Genomic DNA, 13,585 nt, shown 5'->3' on the forward strand with positions numbered 1-13,585 from the left:
AAAGCAAGAATGATTGAAAACTCTTTAGAGAAAGACAAATAGCATATGATGTGACTGACTTGTGGAAGTCTGAAATACGACACAGATGAACCTATCTACAAAACAGGAACAGACTCACAGACACAGAGGACAGACTTGCTGCTGAGTGGGGGAGGGTGGTCGGGAAGGAGGGATGGATCAGGAGTTTGGGGTTTAAAAGAAAGTTTGGATACAGAAGCTGTTAAAAGAATGATGTTAAAACATTATATGCAGCAAGGTGATAATACATTTGGGGCTCAGGTGTTCTTTTCAATAAGCTATTGTATATCAACTAAAAAAACTGACTCAAGAAGAGGTAGAAACTAGAGGGAGGGTGGTGCCACCATGTCTGAGCCCATGGTTCTTGGTCAATATTCTGGACTGAATGGAGAAAAGATGAATGAATGAATGGAACAATGAATGGATGGATGGGTGAGTGGGTGGGTGGGTGGATAGACAAATGGGTGGACAGATGGATAGATGAATGAATAGAAAAATGAATGGATGGGTCAGTGATGCTTTTTACAGTTACACACACTCCCATTGCCTTGTAGCATAAAGAGACCCACAATATCTACCATCACTCTGGACATCGCCAACAAAGAAATTTCATGTGTGGACCTCAAGCCACTGGTATGACCCAAACTTCTGCCATCTCATATTCTTTGTCTTTCGTGTTCAGACTAACGGCAGCAGGCCTTCACTAGCTTTCCCCAAGGGGCTGGCTGAGCTCACACTCAGGATCTGGAAATGGATGCCGTCCTGTCCCGGATGCCAAGGTGGCTGCCCCTCCCCTTCATCTTCCCCAGGGCTGTGCCTTAGGACTCACCATCCTCAGAGCAGGTGTACCAGCTGGGAGTTATCACATGGGGGATCTTCGTGGCACCCCATACCTGGTGCAGGTTTTTAGGGAATGACTCCGTGAGTCCCAGGCACCTGGTCACCGCATCTCCATCCAAGCTCAGGGTCTCCAGTTCCTGTTGGGTTGAGTGTGACCCCTCGTGGGCTTTCACCGGGGCCAGGCTATGGGCGTCCTCACTGACTTGGTTCAGTATCCCCATTTACCCCCTTCCTCTCCCCTGCCCCGTGTCTCCCCACCTGCAGACAGCACTCATCTCAGTGGGGTGCGACCTGGAGAAGAAGATCGTCATTCAGAAGTGAGTGTGTTGGGAGGGTGGAAGTGAGGGGTGGGGAGAGGAAAGTGGGGCTTGGGGACGGTATGAGACAGTCACCATTGCTTCACAGTTGCTAAAGGTGGGTGACACCGCTGTCTACTTTTGTGTATGTTTAACATTTCCTTAAGGAACAGCTCAATAAGGAATCCTAACAGATTAACTTTGAGTTTCCTGCAGGTGGCTGCCCCTCCCCGCCATGGACTTGGGTGATATTCAGCTGTTCTTTCTGTTCCTTCAGCCTCTGCTCATTCTCTTTCTCCCTTTTAATCCGTGAGTTCTTCATTTTGATTACAATTGCTGAGTTTTTGTGTTTAATAACCTGCTGAACATTTGGGGGAACTTTGCCTCCGGTTACCGCAGGGAATGCAGCCAAGGAAAGTATTAATGCTTTTATGTATTTCAGAAAGTTCACATGTTAAATGGAAATTGTTTTAACTGTGTAAGTATTTGAGTTTATGTAAGGACGTACACACTGTGCTAAAAGTCACATATGTCCCAGTTTGTGTGTAATATTAATATGCAACTTTGGGGTTAAAGTTTTTTCTTAAAAAATTAGTGGTTTACATTTTTAAAAAAAAGAACAATCACCAGCATGAAATTGCCACAAAAAAAAATGAAGAAAAGGGAACTTCTGTGGTGGCTAAGTGGTAAAGAATCCTCCTGCCAGTGCAGGAAACACAGGTTCGATCCCTGATCCAGGAACATCCCACATGCCAAGGAGCAACTAACCCCGTGCACCTCAGCTACTGAGCCCGTGATCTAGAGCCCGGGAGCCACAGCTACTGAAGCCTGCAAGTTCTAGCAGCCCCACTCTGCAACAAGAGAGGCCACCGTGATGACAAGCCCATGCATTGTAACTAGAGGGTAGTCCCTGCTCACCACAACTAGAGAAAGTCCACGCGCAGCTAGGAATAGGAAAATCCAGTGCAGCCAAAAATAAATAATTAAAATTAGTGGCTTACATTTTAAAAAATAAAAATCACCAGCATGAAATTTTAAAAAGAAAGAAAGAACGAACCCTGAAGATTGGTCAGATCACCATAGTTTTCCCTTCAGGCGGTGGTGTGCTGGTCAATGGGCAACAGCGAGTTCTGGGTAGGTGGGACGCCTGGTTTGGTAGCTTTTGCAATTCTTATAGTATAAACGCTCCCACTGAGCCCATTGATCGCTACTGACATGTCTCTACTGCCCCACAAAATTCCTGAGGATTTTATGGCTAGCAAGAGCCAGCCTCAGCGCTTCACTGCAAAAGGGCACTAATAAACTCAAGGGATGATTTTACCACATTTTTCCCCCAAAATGGAAACGCTTTATTGAATCAGTCAATGATGTATTTAGAATATATTGCAGGACAGCATTTTCAAACAATCTTTTCAAAGCTTCTGCCCTAAAGAGGGTCGGAACATTATTTGCCACATGTGTAATGAACAAAAGACTTGTATCCAGGATTTATAAAGAATTCCTATGAATCAAAAAAAGAAAAAAGAAATGACAAACGAAGAGAAAAATATGGGCAAAAGGCTTGAGCAGGCACTCCCAAAAAAAGGGTGGGGGAAAAGGCTGATCAATACATAAAAAGTGCAAGAAAGGTTGTCCACCTCAGTAAGAAAAGGAAAACGAAAGTGATACACATTAGAGAGGGTTATTCACCAGCACAGCGACAAAGCCTGGACAGTAGCAGTAGAACTTGAGGGTGGGAACCCCCTGGCAGCTTCGGGAACTTCCAGACATAGCTGGTGGTGTTTTTTCAGCTGCTTTAGAATGTATATCTTTCCACCAGCAATTCCACTCATGCACATTTGCACTGACCCAGGTTCCAGAATGTTCTCAGCAGCATTATTCTTAATAGCTCCAAGCTGGAAGCAAGCCAACTCAAATGGCCATTAACAGGAGGATGGATAAATCAAGTGCAAAAGTTCTGATCCAACAGAATGTCACAGCAGTGAAAAGGCACGAGACAAGGTTACTTGTATGGATCACACAGGCATGGAATCAGGAGGCGATGGCGCCCACTCCAGTGCTCTCGCCTGGAGAACCATGGACGGGGGAGCCTGGTGGGCTGCAGCCCATGGGGCGGCGAAGAGTCGGACACGACTGCGCGACTTCCCTTTCACTGTTCACTTTCATGCGTTGGAGAAGGCGATGGCACCCACTCCAGTGCTCTCGCCTGGAAAACCATGGACGGAGGAGCCTGGTGGGCTGCAGCCTATGGGGCGGCGAAGAGTCGGACACGACTGCGCGACTTCCCTTTCACTTTTCACTTTCATGCATTGGAGAAGGAAATGGCAACCCACTCCAGGGTTCTTGCCTGGAGAATCCCAGGGATGGCGGAGCCTGGTGGGCTGCTGTCTATGGGATCACACAGAGTCGGACACGACTGAAGAGACTCAGCAAAAGACAGAAAAGAACACATAGCATGATTCTATTCTTTAAAAAAAAAAAAAATCCAGAATCGGGGATTCCCTGGTGGTCCTGTGGTTAGGACTCTGCACCACTGTGGAGAACAAGGGTTCGATCCCTGGTTGGGGAACTAAGATCCCACAAGGCACGCAACATGGAAAAAAGAAAAAAAAATCTGGCAAAAATAGACGACAGTCGACCCCTGTATCTGTGGGTCCCTCATCCGCAGATTTAACCAACCGTGGATGGATTGTGTTTACCTTCTAGGTTAACTGAATCTTCAGCTGTGGAACAGGCAGATGTAAAACTCTCACATACAGAGGCCCCCACTACGGGACTTGAGCACCCGGGGATTTTGTTATTTGTGGCAGATCCTAGAACCAATCCCCCTGCTGATACCATATTGCTTAAGGATATATGCGCAGATGGTAATGGTACAAAGATAAAAAGGGAAAGCATCATCTCAAAAGTCAGGAAACCCAGCTCCCAGATTTCCAAGTGTAACATCGTTCTCCAACCCAAGGAATTAGGGCTCCTTGGCGAAATGGCTGAGCCTAGGCCAGGCAGGGAAGATGCTAGATGAGCCTGGAGCATCTTAGAGAGCCCCATCCAACCAATGGGGGCGATCCGTGTGTCAAAGGGAACGATTTCTCGGTCTTGCACGGTGTCAGGCAGCGTCTCACCATCTTCTGTTGCCCACAGTGACCTTTCAGCATGTTACCACGGAGTCCTCGACCCTGTGGCCCTTCAGGACAACTACAGCTACATCATTGAGAGGTGAGCCCCGCCCCCCAACACACAGTCACACGCGTGCGCTCACACCCGTGACCGTTTGGTGTGCATGTGCCAAAGGCCAATTAATTTTTTTTAATTAATTAAATTTTTGGCCATTTGGAGCAGCATGCAGGATCTTAGTTCCCCGATCAAGGATCAAATCTGTGCCCCTGCAGTGGAAGCTCAGAGTCTTTATCTCTGGACCACCAAGGAAGTCCCAAGAATCATTCTTAAATCATAATGGAAAAGAAAAAAAAAATTTAAAGAAAAGGGAAAAAGAATCATTTAAAACTGATACCATGCCAATTGATATCTGGCCAGCAAGGAATCCGAGGGGGTGAGGAGACAGGCCAGGGGATGGGGCCGGGTCTGCGGGGGAACCAGTGTGATGTGTGGGGGTCCCTGGCCCAGGTCTGCCCAGGCTCTGCCGCCTGCTGAGCCAGCCTCAGACCCCTCCCCAGCCTGCCACCAGCTCGTGGAGCCCAGCCACTTGCTCGCCCCAACTAGTGGAGTTGGTCAGACAGTTAGCCAAGGCGGGGAATGGGGGTGGCTGGCCATGGTGAACCCTCTATGCAGGGTGGCACACAGAGCCGATTCCACACTAGTGCACACCGCCCATCCCCCTGGCATAGGAGGATACTGGTGTGTCTTATATGACCTGGCTCTCCCCACTGCAATACAAGCCAAGAGTCCATCCCCCATCCAAAGTCTCAAAGCTGAAGTCAAAACTGGTGCTGCCAGGGCTTCCCTTGTTGCTCAGTGTTAAAGAAACTGCCTGCTAATGTAGGAGACACAGATTTGATCCCTGATCCCAGAAGATCCCACATGCCTCGGAGCAACTAAGCCCATGCACCACAGCTGCTGAGCCTGTGCTCTGGAGTCCAGGAACCACAACTACTGAGCCCACGTGCCAGAAGTCCTGAAGCCTGTGTGCCAGAGCCTGTGCTTCACAATAAGAGAATTCTCACCGCAGTGAGAAGCCCGTGCACCGCAACTAGAGAGTAGCCCCCGCTCGCTGCATCTAGAGGAGCCCAAGCAGCAACAAAGACCCAGCACAGTCAAAAATAATAATAATAATCAAACCGCCCCCCCACACACACACACACACAAAAGCTATTAACAAACTGATGTTCCTCTGCTTACTGACCAATGAGGCTGCAGCCAGACCTCCTGGGGGCACGAGAGTGTATGAATCAAGGTCTCCAGAGAGAGAGAAGCCACAGGATGTGTGTGTGAGATAGACACACAGAGCAAGATAGAGACACACACAGAGTGACCGCCAGAGATTCACTTTAAGATTCACTCCTGACTATGGAGGTTCGGGGGAGGCTGAGGGGCTGGCAGCTCTGGCACAAGTTGCCGTTCTAGTTCAAGGCCATCTGCAGGCAGACTTCCTCCTCACTGGGGGAGGCCCTTTGTTCCACTCAGGCCCTCCGGCTGCACCCATGTTAGGGCAAGCACTGCTTTCTCAGCCCCAGAGAACAAGCTCACAGAAACATCCCGAAATGCATCTGCCCACAATCAAGTGCCACAGCAGAGCTCAGAGGACCTAGAAGGTCAACCACCACTCACGGGGGCATCCCAGGGGTCATGTTGACAATGGCTGTGAGTCCCCTGCTCAGACACCCCTCCACGGCTGTGGCCGGCCCCATCTGCAGAGAGGAAGCAGGGCGGTGGGTGGCTGGACATCTGGGCGCCTGGGGAAGCTCACCCATGTCTCTGTCCTTCCCACAGGGAAGCCTATGACCCCAACTTCCAGGGGCAGCAGGCCAAGGAAGACCTGGAGGTGCATTACCCCTATGAGAAGCTGGGCTGCCCCCTCCTCGCCTACTATGACATCCCGTGGAAGCCGGTGGTGGAGCTGTGAGACCCCCCCAGACCCCCCCAATCCCCCACCATCCTCCCCACCCCTCTGCCCAGGCTGCATCCTCACCCTTTTTTCCTCCACAGCTCCCAGCTTCGATACCTTTCCCCTTCCCTGTCTTAACTCGGTGGCTTTAACAAAACACACCAGGGACTGGACTGGTTTGTGGGCGTGGTAGTGGGGGCACACACGGGCACTGACTTTCTCACAGTCCTAGAGGCTGGAAGTCCAAGATCAAGGTGTCTTGCGGTGTCTCAACCTCTTCCCATGGCACCAGGGCCTACCCTTAGGACTTGCTCCATCTCGATCACCTCATTAAAGCTTCCAATTCCAAATATAGTCACATTTTGGGGGGTTAGGACTTCACATAGGAATTTGCGGGGGCACCTTTTAGGTGCACTCACTCTGGCCCCTTCCATGGATTCTGTCTTCTTTGATCTGATCCCACCCCCAACCTGCCCCCAACCTGCCCCCACTGAGGATCATTGAACTAAATTGTTGACAACTGAATGATGGAAGTTGGTGATGGACAGGAAGGCCTGGCATGCTGCGGTTCATGGGGTCGCAGAGAGTCGGACACGACTGAGCGACTGAACTGAACTGAATGATGGTGGGGCCCTCAAACATGTGGAAACATTTAGGTTCATTAAAGCATCTCCAGAGGGACTTCTTTGGTGGTCCAGAGGTTAAGACGCCATACTTCCAGCACTTTCACTGCACAGGCTCGGGTTTGATCCCTGGGTCCGGAAGATCTCCTGGAGGAGGGCATGGCAACCCACTCCAGGATTCTTGCCTGGAGAATTCCATGGATAGAGGAGCCTGGCGGGCTACAGTACATAGGTTCGCAAAAAGTCGGACATGACTGAGGCAATTAACACTCAACTTTCCCATCAGAGGAGGGTGTAAGCCCCAGCCTGGCAGGAGACAAATGTGCATTCAAAAATAAGAATTGGGGGGCACGGGGGCATGGGGTTTGGCTGCACAGCTTGCAGGATCTTAGTTCCCCAACCAGGACTCAACCCTGGGTCCCCAGCAGTGGAAGCTCAGAGCCCTGACCACTGGACCATCAGGGAATTCCCTCAAAATTAAGGATTTAGAACAACTCTAATTCATCACCCTAGAATACCTGCAGGTGCCAGAATTAAATCAACACCTGCTCTCCCACCTTATCCTCACCCGGTCAGTGCCCGCTGTCCCTACCTGCCACTGGGAATCAGGGTTGAATGTCCCAGAGGCGTCAGCTTGGGGGTGGTGGTGGGAGAAGGCGTCCGCCCCCAGACGAGATGGTTTCACCAGCCCGGCATAGCTGGGCCCCCTGGCCTCCCACAGCCTCGCCTGTACGTGCCTTGTCCCAGGTGGCGCGAAGGCAAGTTCCAGGAGGTGGTGGAGGCCGAGTATGTCCTGCTGGAGATGAACGGGCTGTTCACCTACACGTACTCCCTGACGGCCGGCACGGCAGGCTGCAGTGCCCAGCCGCAGAACTGGACCACCATCACCCAGACGGCTGGCGACACAGCGCCCTTCTCCTGGGACCGTGAGGTAAGGCCTGTGCTCTTGAGTAGTCCCAGGGCAGGCGACTTCCGGTCATGCGCAGTGTGTGCTGGGAGCCGGCTCGACCTGTTCAGGCTGCTGCTAACCGAACACCAGAGACCCCAGGGGCTTTTAACAGCAGCATGGGTTTCTCACGGGTCTTGGAGGCTGAAGTTCAACATCAAGGTGCCAGCAGATTTGGGGTCTGGTTCATGGGTGACGCCTCCTGTGTCCTCACAGAGCAGAAGGGGTGGGGGAGCTCTTCCAGATGCCTTTGCGCCCAGGTATGTGTTCAGTCCTGTCCAACTCTGCAACCACGTGGACTGTGGCCCCGCTGCCGCCCGCCCCGCCCCCCTCTCCCCCCAGGGCTCCTCTGGGCCTGGGATTCTCCGGGAAAGAATACTGGAGTGGGTTGCCATTTCCTGCTCCAGGCCCAGGTCCCTTTATAAGGACACAGAACAACTGACTGGTTCAAAATTGGGAAAGGAGTACAACAAGGCTGTATATTGTCACCCCACCTATTTAACTTAAATGCAGAGTACATCATACGAAATGTCAGGCTGGATGAATCACAAGCTGGAACCAAAATTGCTGGGAGAAATATCAACAACATCAGATAGGCAGATGATACCACTCTGATGGCAGAAAGTGAAGAGAAACTAAAGAGCCTGTTGATGAGGGTGAGAGAGGAGAGTGAAAAAGCTGGCTTGAAACTCAACATTCAAAACACTAAGATCATGGCATCCGGTCCCATCACTTCATGGCAAATAGAAGGGGAAGAAGTGAAAGCAGTGACAGATCTTATTTTCTTGGGCTCCAAAATCACTAAGACAGTGATTGCAGCGGTGAAATTAAAAAGACACTTGCTCCCTGGAAGTAAAGCTGTGACAAACTTAGCGTATTAAAATGCAGAGACATAACTTTGCCGACAAAGGTCGGTATAGTCAAAGCTATGGTCTTTCCAGTAGTCATGTACAAACGTGACCGTTGGACCATATGGAAGGCTGAGGGCCAAAGAATTAGTGCTTTCGAACTGTGGTGTTGAAGACTTTTGAGAGTCCCTTGGACAGCAAGGAGATCAAACCAGTCAATCCCAAAGGAAATGAACCTTGAATATTCATCGGAAGGACTGTTGCTGAAGCTCCAATCCTTTGGCCACCTGATGCGAAGAGCCAACTCATTGGAAAAGACCCTGATGCTGGGAAAGATTGAAGGCAAAAGGAGAAGGAGGTGACAGAGGCTGAGATGGTTAGACAGCATCACCACTCAACGGACATGCATTTGAGCAATGTCCGGAAGATAATGAAGGACAGAGGAACCTGGCTTGCTGCAGTCCATGGGGTTCCAAAGAATGGGACACGACTTAGTGACTGAACGACAAAATCTCCTTCAGGAGTACTCCACCACTATGACCTGCTGCCTCCCAAAGGCCCCGCCTCCTAATTCATCACCTTTGGGAGTAGGTACAGTTCAACAGATGACTTCTAGTTGGTTGACACAAACATTTAGTCCCGAATAGCTGGGGTGTTGGATGCTGGTAATGTAAGATGCACAAACCCTTTGGGAACCTCTACCACGGGAATGACCAGACGATCAGAGATGTCAGGACCAAGGCGTTCATGGGGCACACTGCTGATGACGTGCAAAACTCTGAAACCATCCAAATGCCCATTATGTAAGGGGCTGATTATATTTACGGTTCTGCTCAGCGATTGTTTCTATTACGCGCGTTGGTACACGACTAACAAAGAGGGGTCTGGTGATAGTGAAAGGAACACGTCGATTTGGTCCTGGTGCGGAAGGGGAGCTTGTGGTGCGCAGTAGTTTCCAGCGCCATCCGCCTCTCAACACCAAGAGCGCGAACACAGTGCAATGCTGCCACGTCACCAGCAGGGCGCGCGCGCTACCCGCATCCGAAGCCGGTTCTCACGCCGACTCCGGGCTCCTTAAATTTGTATTTGTTTTCAGAGCCAGCAGCCTCACCCTTCCTCACTCCCCATTCCATCCAGTGAGTTTGAGAATTTATTTGGTTGGTGACATTGGGTGTTTTTTTTTTTTTAATCTTTCACATAACCTATAATGAATTTTTTTTTTTAATGTAAAAAGTACAACTCACAACTTGGGCGTTTTGTGCCTTCCAGATGTTACCCAAGCACCACCTCTCTGACCATTTCTTTAAAAAGTACAAGCCACACACATGTAACTTTATGTTTTCTGACTGTGCTGGTGTTTGCATTTTTTATTAGCCGTCTCATTCAAAGTGGCACACATTCCTTTAAGAGACTGTCCAGTTGCTTTTTTCCCATCAGCCCTGGTGGGCGATTTTGTAGAACCCCTAGGGTTTTTCTATCAAGATATAGTGGCAATGCCGCATTTCCAGCATGATCATTAGATGGGCAGTTATGTAGCTACTTAGCCAAACCATGGGGTGCAGCTGGCTATAAAAAATAATAATAATAATGAGTCTTTAGGCTAAGCAGCTGTCCCCCTTATTAAATTTCACATAGTTTTTATGTGATCCAGCTTTTTTTTTTTCCCCTTTTACTCTCAAAAGATTTTTTAAATTTTTTCTTAATTGTTAGGCACTTCCCTGGTGGTCCAGTGGTTAAGATTACAAGCTCCCAATGCAGGGGGCTGGGGTTCAATCCCTGGTCATGTCACCAGATCCTTCATACCTTAGTGGAGTGGGTTGCCATGCCGTCCTGCAGGCGATCTTCCCCACCCAGGGATCAACCCGTGTTTCTAGCGTCTCCTGCATTGGCAGCTGGGTTCTTTACCACTAGTGCCACCTGGGAAGCCCCAACTAACAGCTGCTGCTGCTGCTGCTGCTGCTGCTGCTAAGTCGATTCAGTTGTGTCCGACTCTGTGCAACCCCATAGACGGCAGCCTGCCAGGCTCCCCATCCCTGGGATTCTCCAGGTAAGAACACTGGAGTGGGTTGCCATTTCCTTCTCCAATGCATGAAAGTGAAACATGAAAGTGAAGTCACTCAGTCGTGTCCGACTCTTAGCGACCCCATGGACTGCAGCCCACCAGGCTCCTCTGTCCATGGGATTTTCCAGGCAAGAGTACTGGAGTCGGGTGCCATCGCCTTCTCCGCCACCTAACAGCAGGCACAGCCAAATAAATTTTTAAAATAATTTAAAAAATTTGTTTTAACTGTGGTCAAACATACATGGACAGAGGAGCCAGGTGGGCTGCAGTCCATGGAGTTGCAAAGAGTCGGATACGACTGAGCGACTAACACTTACACATAACATAAAACTGACCATTTTAAATATTTTTAAGTGCACAGCTCAGTGGCATTAAGCGCATTCACATTGTCCTGCAACCATCCCCACCATCATCTCCAGAACTTTCTCTTCTTCCCAAACTGAAACTCTGTCCCCATGAAACACTGACTCCTGTCCCCTCCCCCTGGCACCTGACCCTCACTATCTACTTCCTGTCTCTAAGGATCTGACTCCTCTAGGGGGTCTCACATGGGTGGGATCAGATGGTATTTGACCTTGTGTGTCTGGCTTATTTCACTGAGCATCATGTCCTCATAGTTCATCCATGTTGTAGAGGGTGTCAGAAACTCCTACAATACTCTATTAGTGTGTATGAACCGCACTTTGTTTATCCGTCATCTGTCCATGGACATTTGGTTTGCTTCCACCTTTTGGCTGTTGTGAATGGTGCTGCTGTGAACTCAGAAGTGCAAGTATCTCTTTGAGACCTTGCTTTAGTTCTCTGGTGTCAATTCTTATGAAAGAAATAATCCCTTTATAGGGGCCTTACCCTCAGGACCTCATCAAATCTCTTTCCAATGCCCCACCTATGCCACTAGGGGATGTTGCATCAACATAATGAATGGGGTTGGGGATTCACACATTCAGCGCGTGGGCTTCTCATCACAGTGGCGTCTTTTGTTACAGAACATGGGTTCTAGGGCACATGGACTTCAGTGGTTGCCATGTGCGGGTTTAGTTCCTCTGCCCATGCATGCCACGGCTACTAAACCTGTGCTCTAAAGCCCAGGAGCTGCAACTACTGAGCCCACGAGCTAGACCTACTGAAGCCTGTGTGCTCTAGAGCCCAAGTTTCACAAGAGAGGCCGCTGCAATGAGAAGCCCTTGTACCACAATTAAAGAGTAGCCCCTGCTCTCTGAAACTAGAGAAAAGCCCAAGGGGCAACGAAGACCCAGCATAGCCAAAAATTAATAGATAAATAAATTAATTTTTTAAAAGACCTCATCTCCAAATAAGGACACTGCCCAAGGCCCTGAGGGTTAGGACTTCCCCATATGATTTGGGGAGGAATTCAACCCAGCTCATAACAAACACCAAGAGCACATGTATCAGACTCACCCCCAGACTCAGAGCTGCAAGGGACCCTGGGAAGAGGAGTTACTATGCCTGCAGCCCACCTCAAGCTTGGGCAGACCAGGAAGAAGGAGGGCAGGAAGACGGATCCACACTCACAAATTGGCTGGCCTGCCCAGCGGGCACCTGGCCCTAGACTCACAGCCACAGATGCTGGCGGATGGCGGTGTGCCATGGGGTGTGTCGGAGGGCTCCCACAGTCCTCCCCAACCCCCAGGGCCAGCGAGCACACCTTTGTCCTCCTCCCCAGAATTACATGAGCTGCCATGACCCCAACTACCATGAACCCTTGAGATGGCCTGACGTCCCATATCAGATCTTGGGAGGCCAAACAGAGAACAAGGTTGTTTTCGACCAAAGAAACGGCATCTACATCTTCTTCATTTCTATCGTGGATCCATCCTACAGGTGAGTGGATGAGGGGAGTCGCTGTGCACCAGGGGCCTCTGGGGAGACAGCTGGCGCTTCCAGGGCAGGTCCCACACGTGTGTGGGGCCCACTTTCTGCCACCCTTAGGCAGGTCCTGGATAAACCTGAATCCCCCAACAGCTCAGACCATCCCCGGGAAGAGTGATACTGTAAGTCGTGGATGGCATTTGTTCACTGGCTACGTAAATCTTTATTCAGAGACCACGGCAGGCCCTAAGGGGAATAACAATGCCCAGCAGCACCCCTATCCCTACCCTGGGGAATCAGAGTTACCCCCATGGCTATGTCTCATTGGTGGGCACAGACAGGCTCCCAAGCACTAACCCTCAGATATTCAGGGAGTCTGCAAGCCGGCGGACTTCCCACTGGTAACTTGAAATCAGCACCGGCCAGAGTATTAACGCCACGGAAACTGACACAGGTTATGGGCCTGGCCTCCCAGGCACCCCACCTCTGCCCTAAGAGCTGGGTATTATTAATATTCGCCACTGTGCTGGATCAAATCGTGAGCATCTCCCACTGGGAGGGGGAATGTGGGCGGCATTCTTTACCCCATCACGTTTCCCCTCCAGATGGACACAAAAGCCACCCTCAAAAGCTTGGGGGGACCCTGCCTTCCCTAGGGGCCCCAGACCAGACCACCTCTGGGACGTCAGGGGTGGAAGGCTGGGGAGACCCTGGGGGCACCCAGTGAGGGGAAGGGGCCTGCCTGGGAGCCTCAGCCCCTCCCCTCCCCCCACCTGCCTCCTGCAGTTTCCCTGGCTACTTGCCCCCTGGGTCCCCTTTCCTGGGTGCCCTTCCCTCCATCCTGCTACCCCCACTTCAGGGATGCTGTGGCCCCCATCACACCCCCACTGTGTGATGAACAGTTTCTTGGCCTCTTCTGCCCCACCCCCAAGATAGCCTGGGCATGGAGGGGAGACCCCTTGTCCCCAGAGCAGGGGACCCCAGGGGCCCTGGGGAAAAATGTGACCTCTGCAAAATACAAAGAGGATGACAGATCAGAGGAGAGAGAAGTGGGTATGAA

General features: G+C 50.6%; 1 protein-coding gene across 9 annotated transcripts in view; it reads left to right on the forward strand.

The window, feature by feature from the left end:
• CATSPERD (cation channel sperm associated auxiliary subunit delta) overlaps positions 1 to 13,585 on the forward strand; it is a 37,867-nt gene that overhangs the window by 23,703 nt on the left and 579 nt on the right. For 7 of the 9 annotated variants that reach the window (XM_044947988.2, XM_044947990.2, XM_044947989.2 and 4 more), the window contains 7 exons: positions 573 to 651; positions 1,123 to 1,175; positions 1,371 to 1,463; positions 4,296 to 4,370; positions 6,102 to 6,230; positions 7,587 to 7,770; positions 12,380 to 12,537. In XM_044947988.2, the coding sequence (XP_044803923.2) occupies positions 573 to 651; positions 1,123 to 1,175; positions 1,371 to 1,463; positions 4,296 to 4,370; positions 6,102 to 6,230; positions 7,587 to 7,770; positions 12,380 to 12,537 (771 nt within the window). The remainder of the gene's footprint in view (positions 1 to 572; positions 652 to 1,122; positions 1,176 to 1,370; positions 1,464 to 4,295; positions 4,371 to 6,101; positions 6,231 to 7,586; positions 7,771 to 12,379; positions 12,538 to 13,585) is intronic. The other 2 variants (XM_006067166.4, XM_044947987.2) reach the window with 1 other exon arrangement.

Source organism: Bubalus bubalis, chromosome 9 (genome assembly GCF_019923935.1).
Source record: "Bubalus bubalis isolate 160015118507 breed Murrah chromosome 9, NDDB_SH_1, whole genome shotgun sequence".
Taxonomy (NCBI): Eukaryota; Metazoa; Chordata; class Mammalia; order Artiodactyla; family Bovidae; genus Bubalus; species Bubalus bubalis.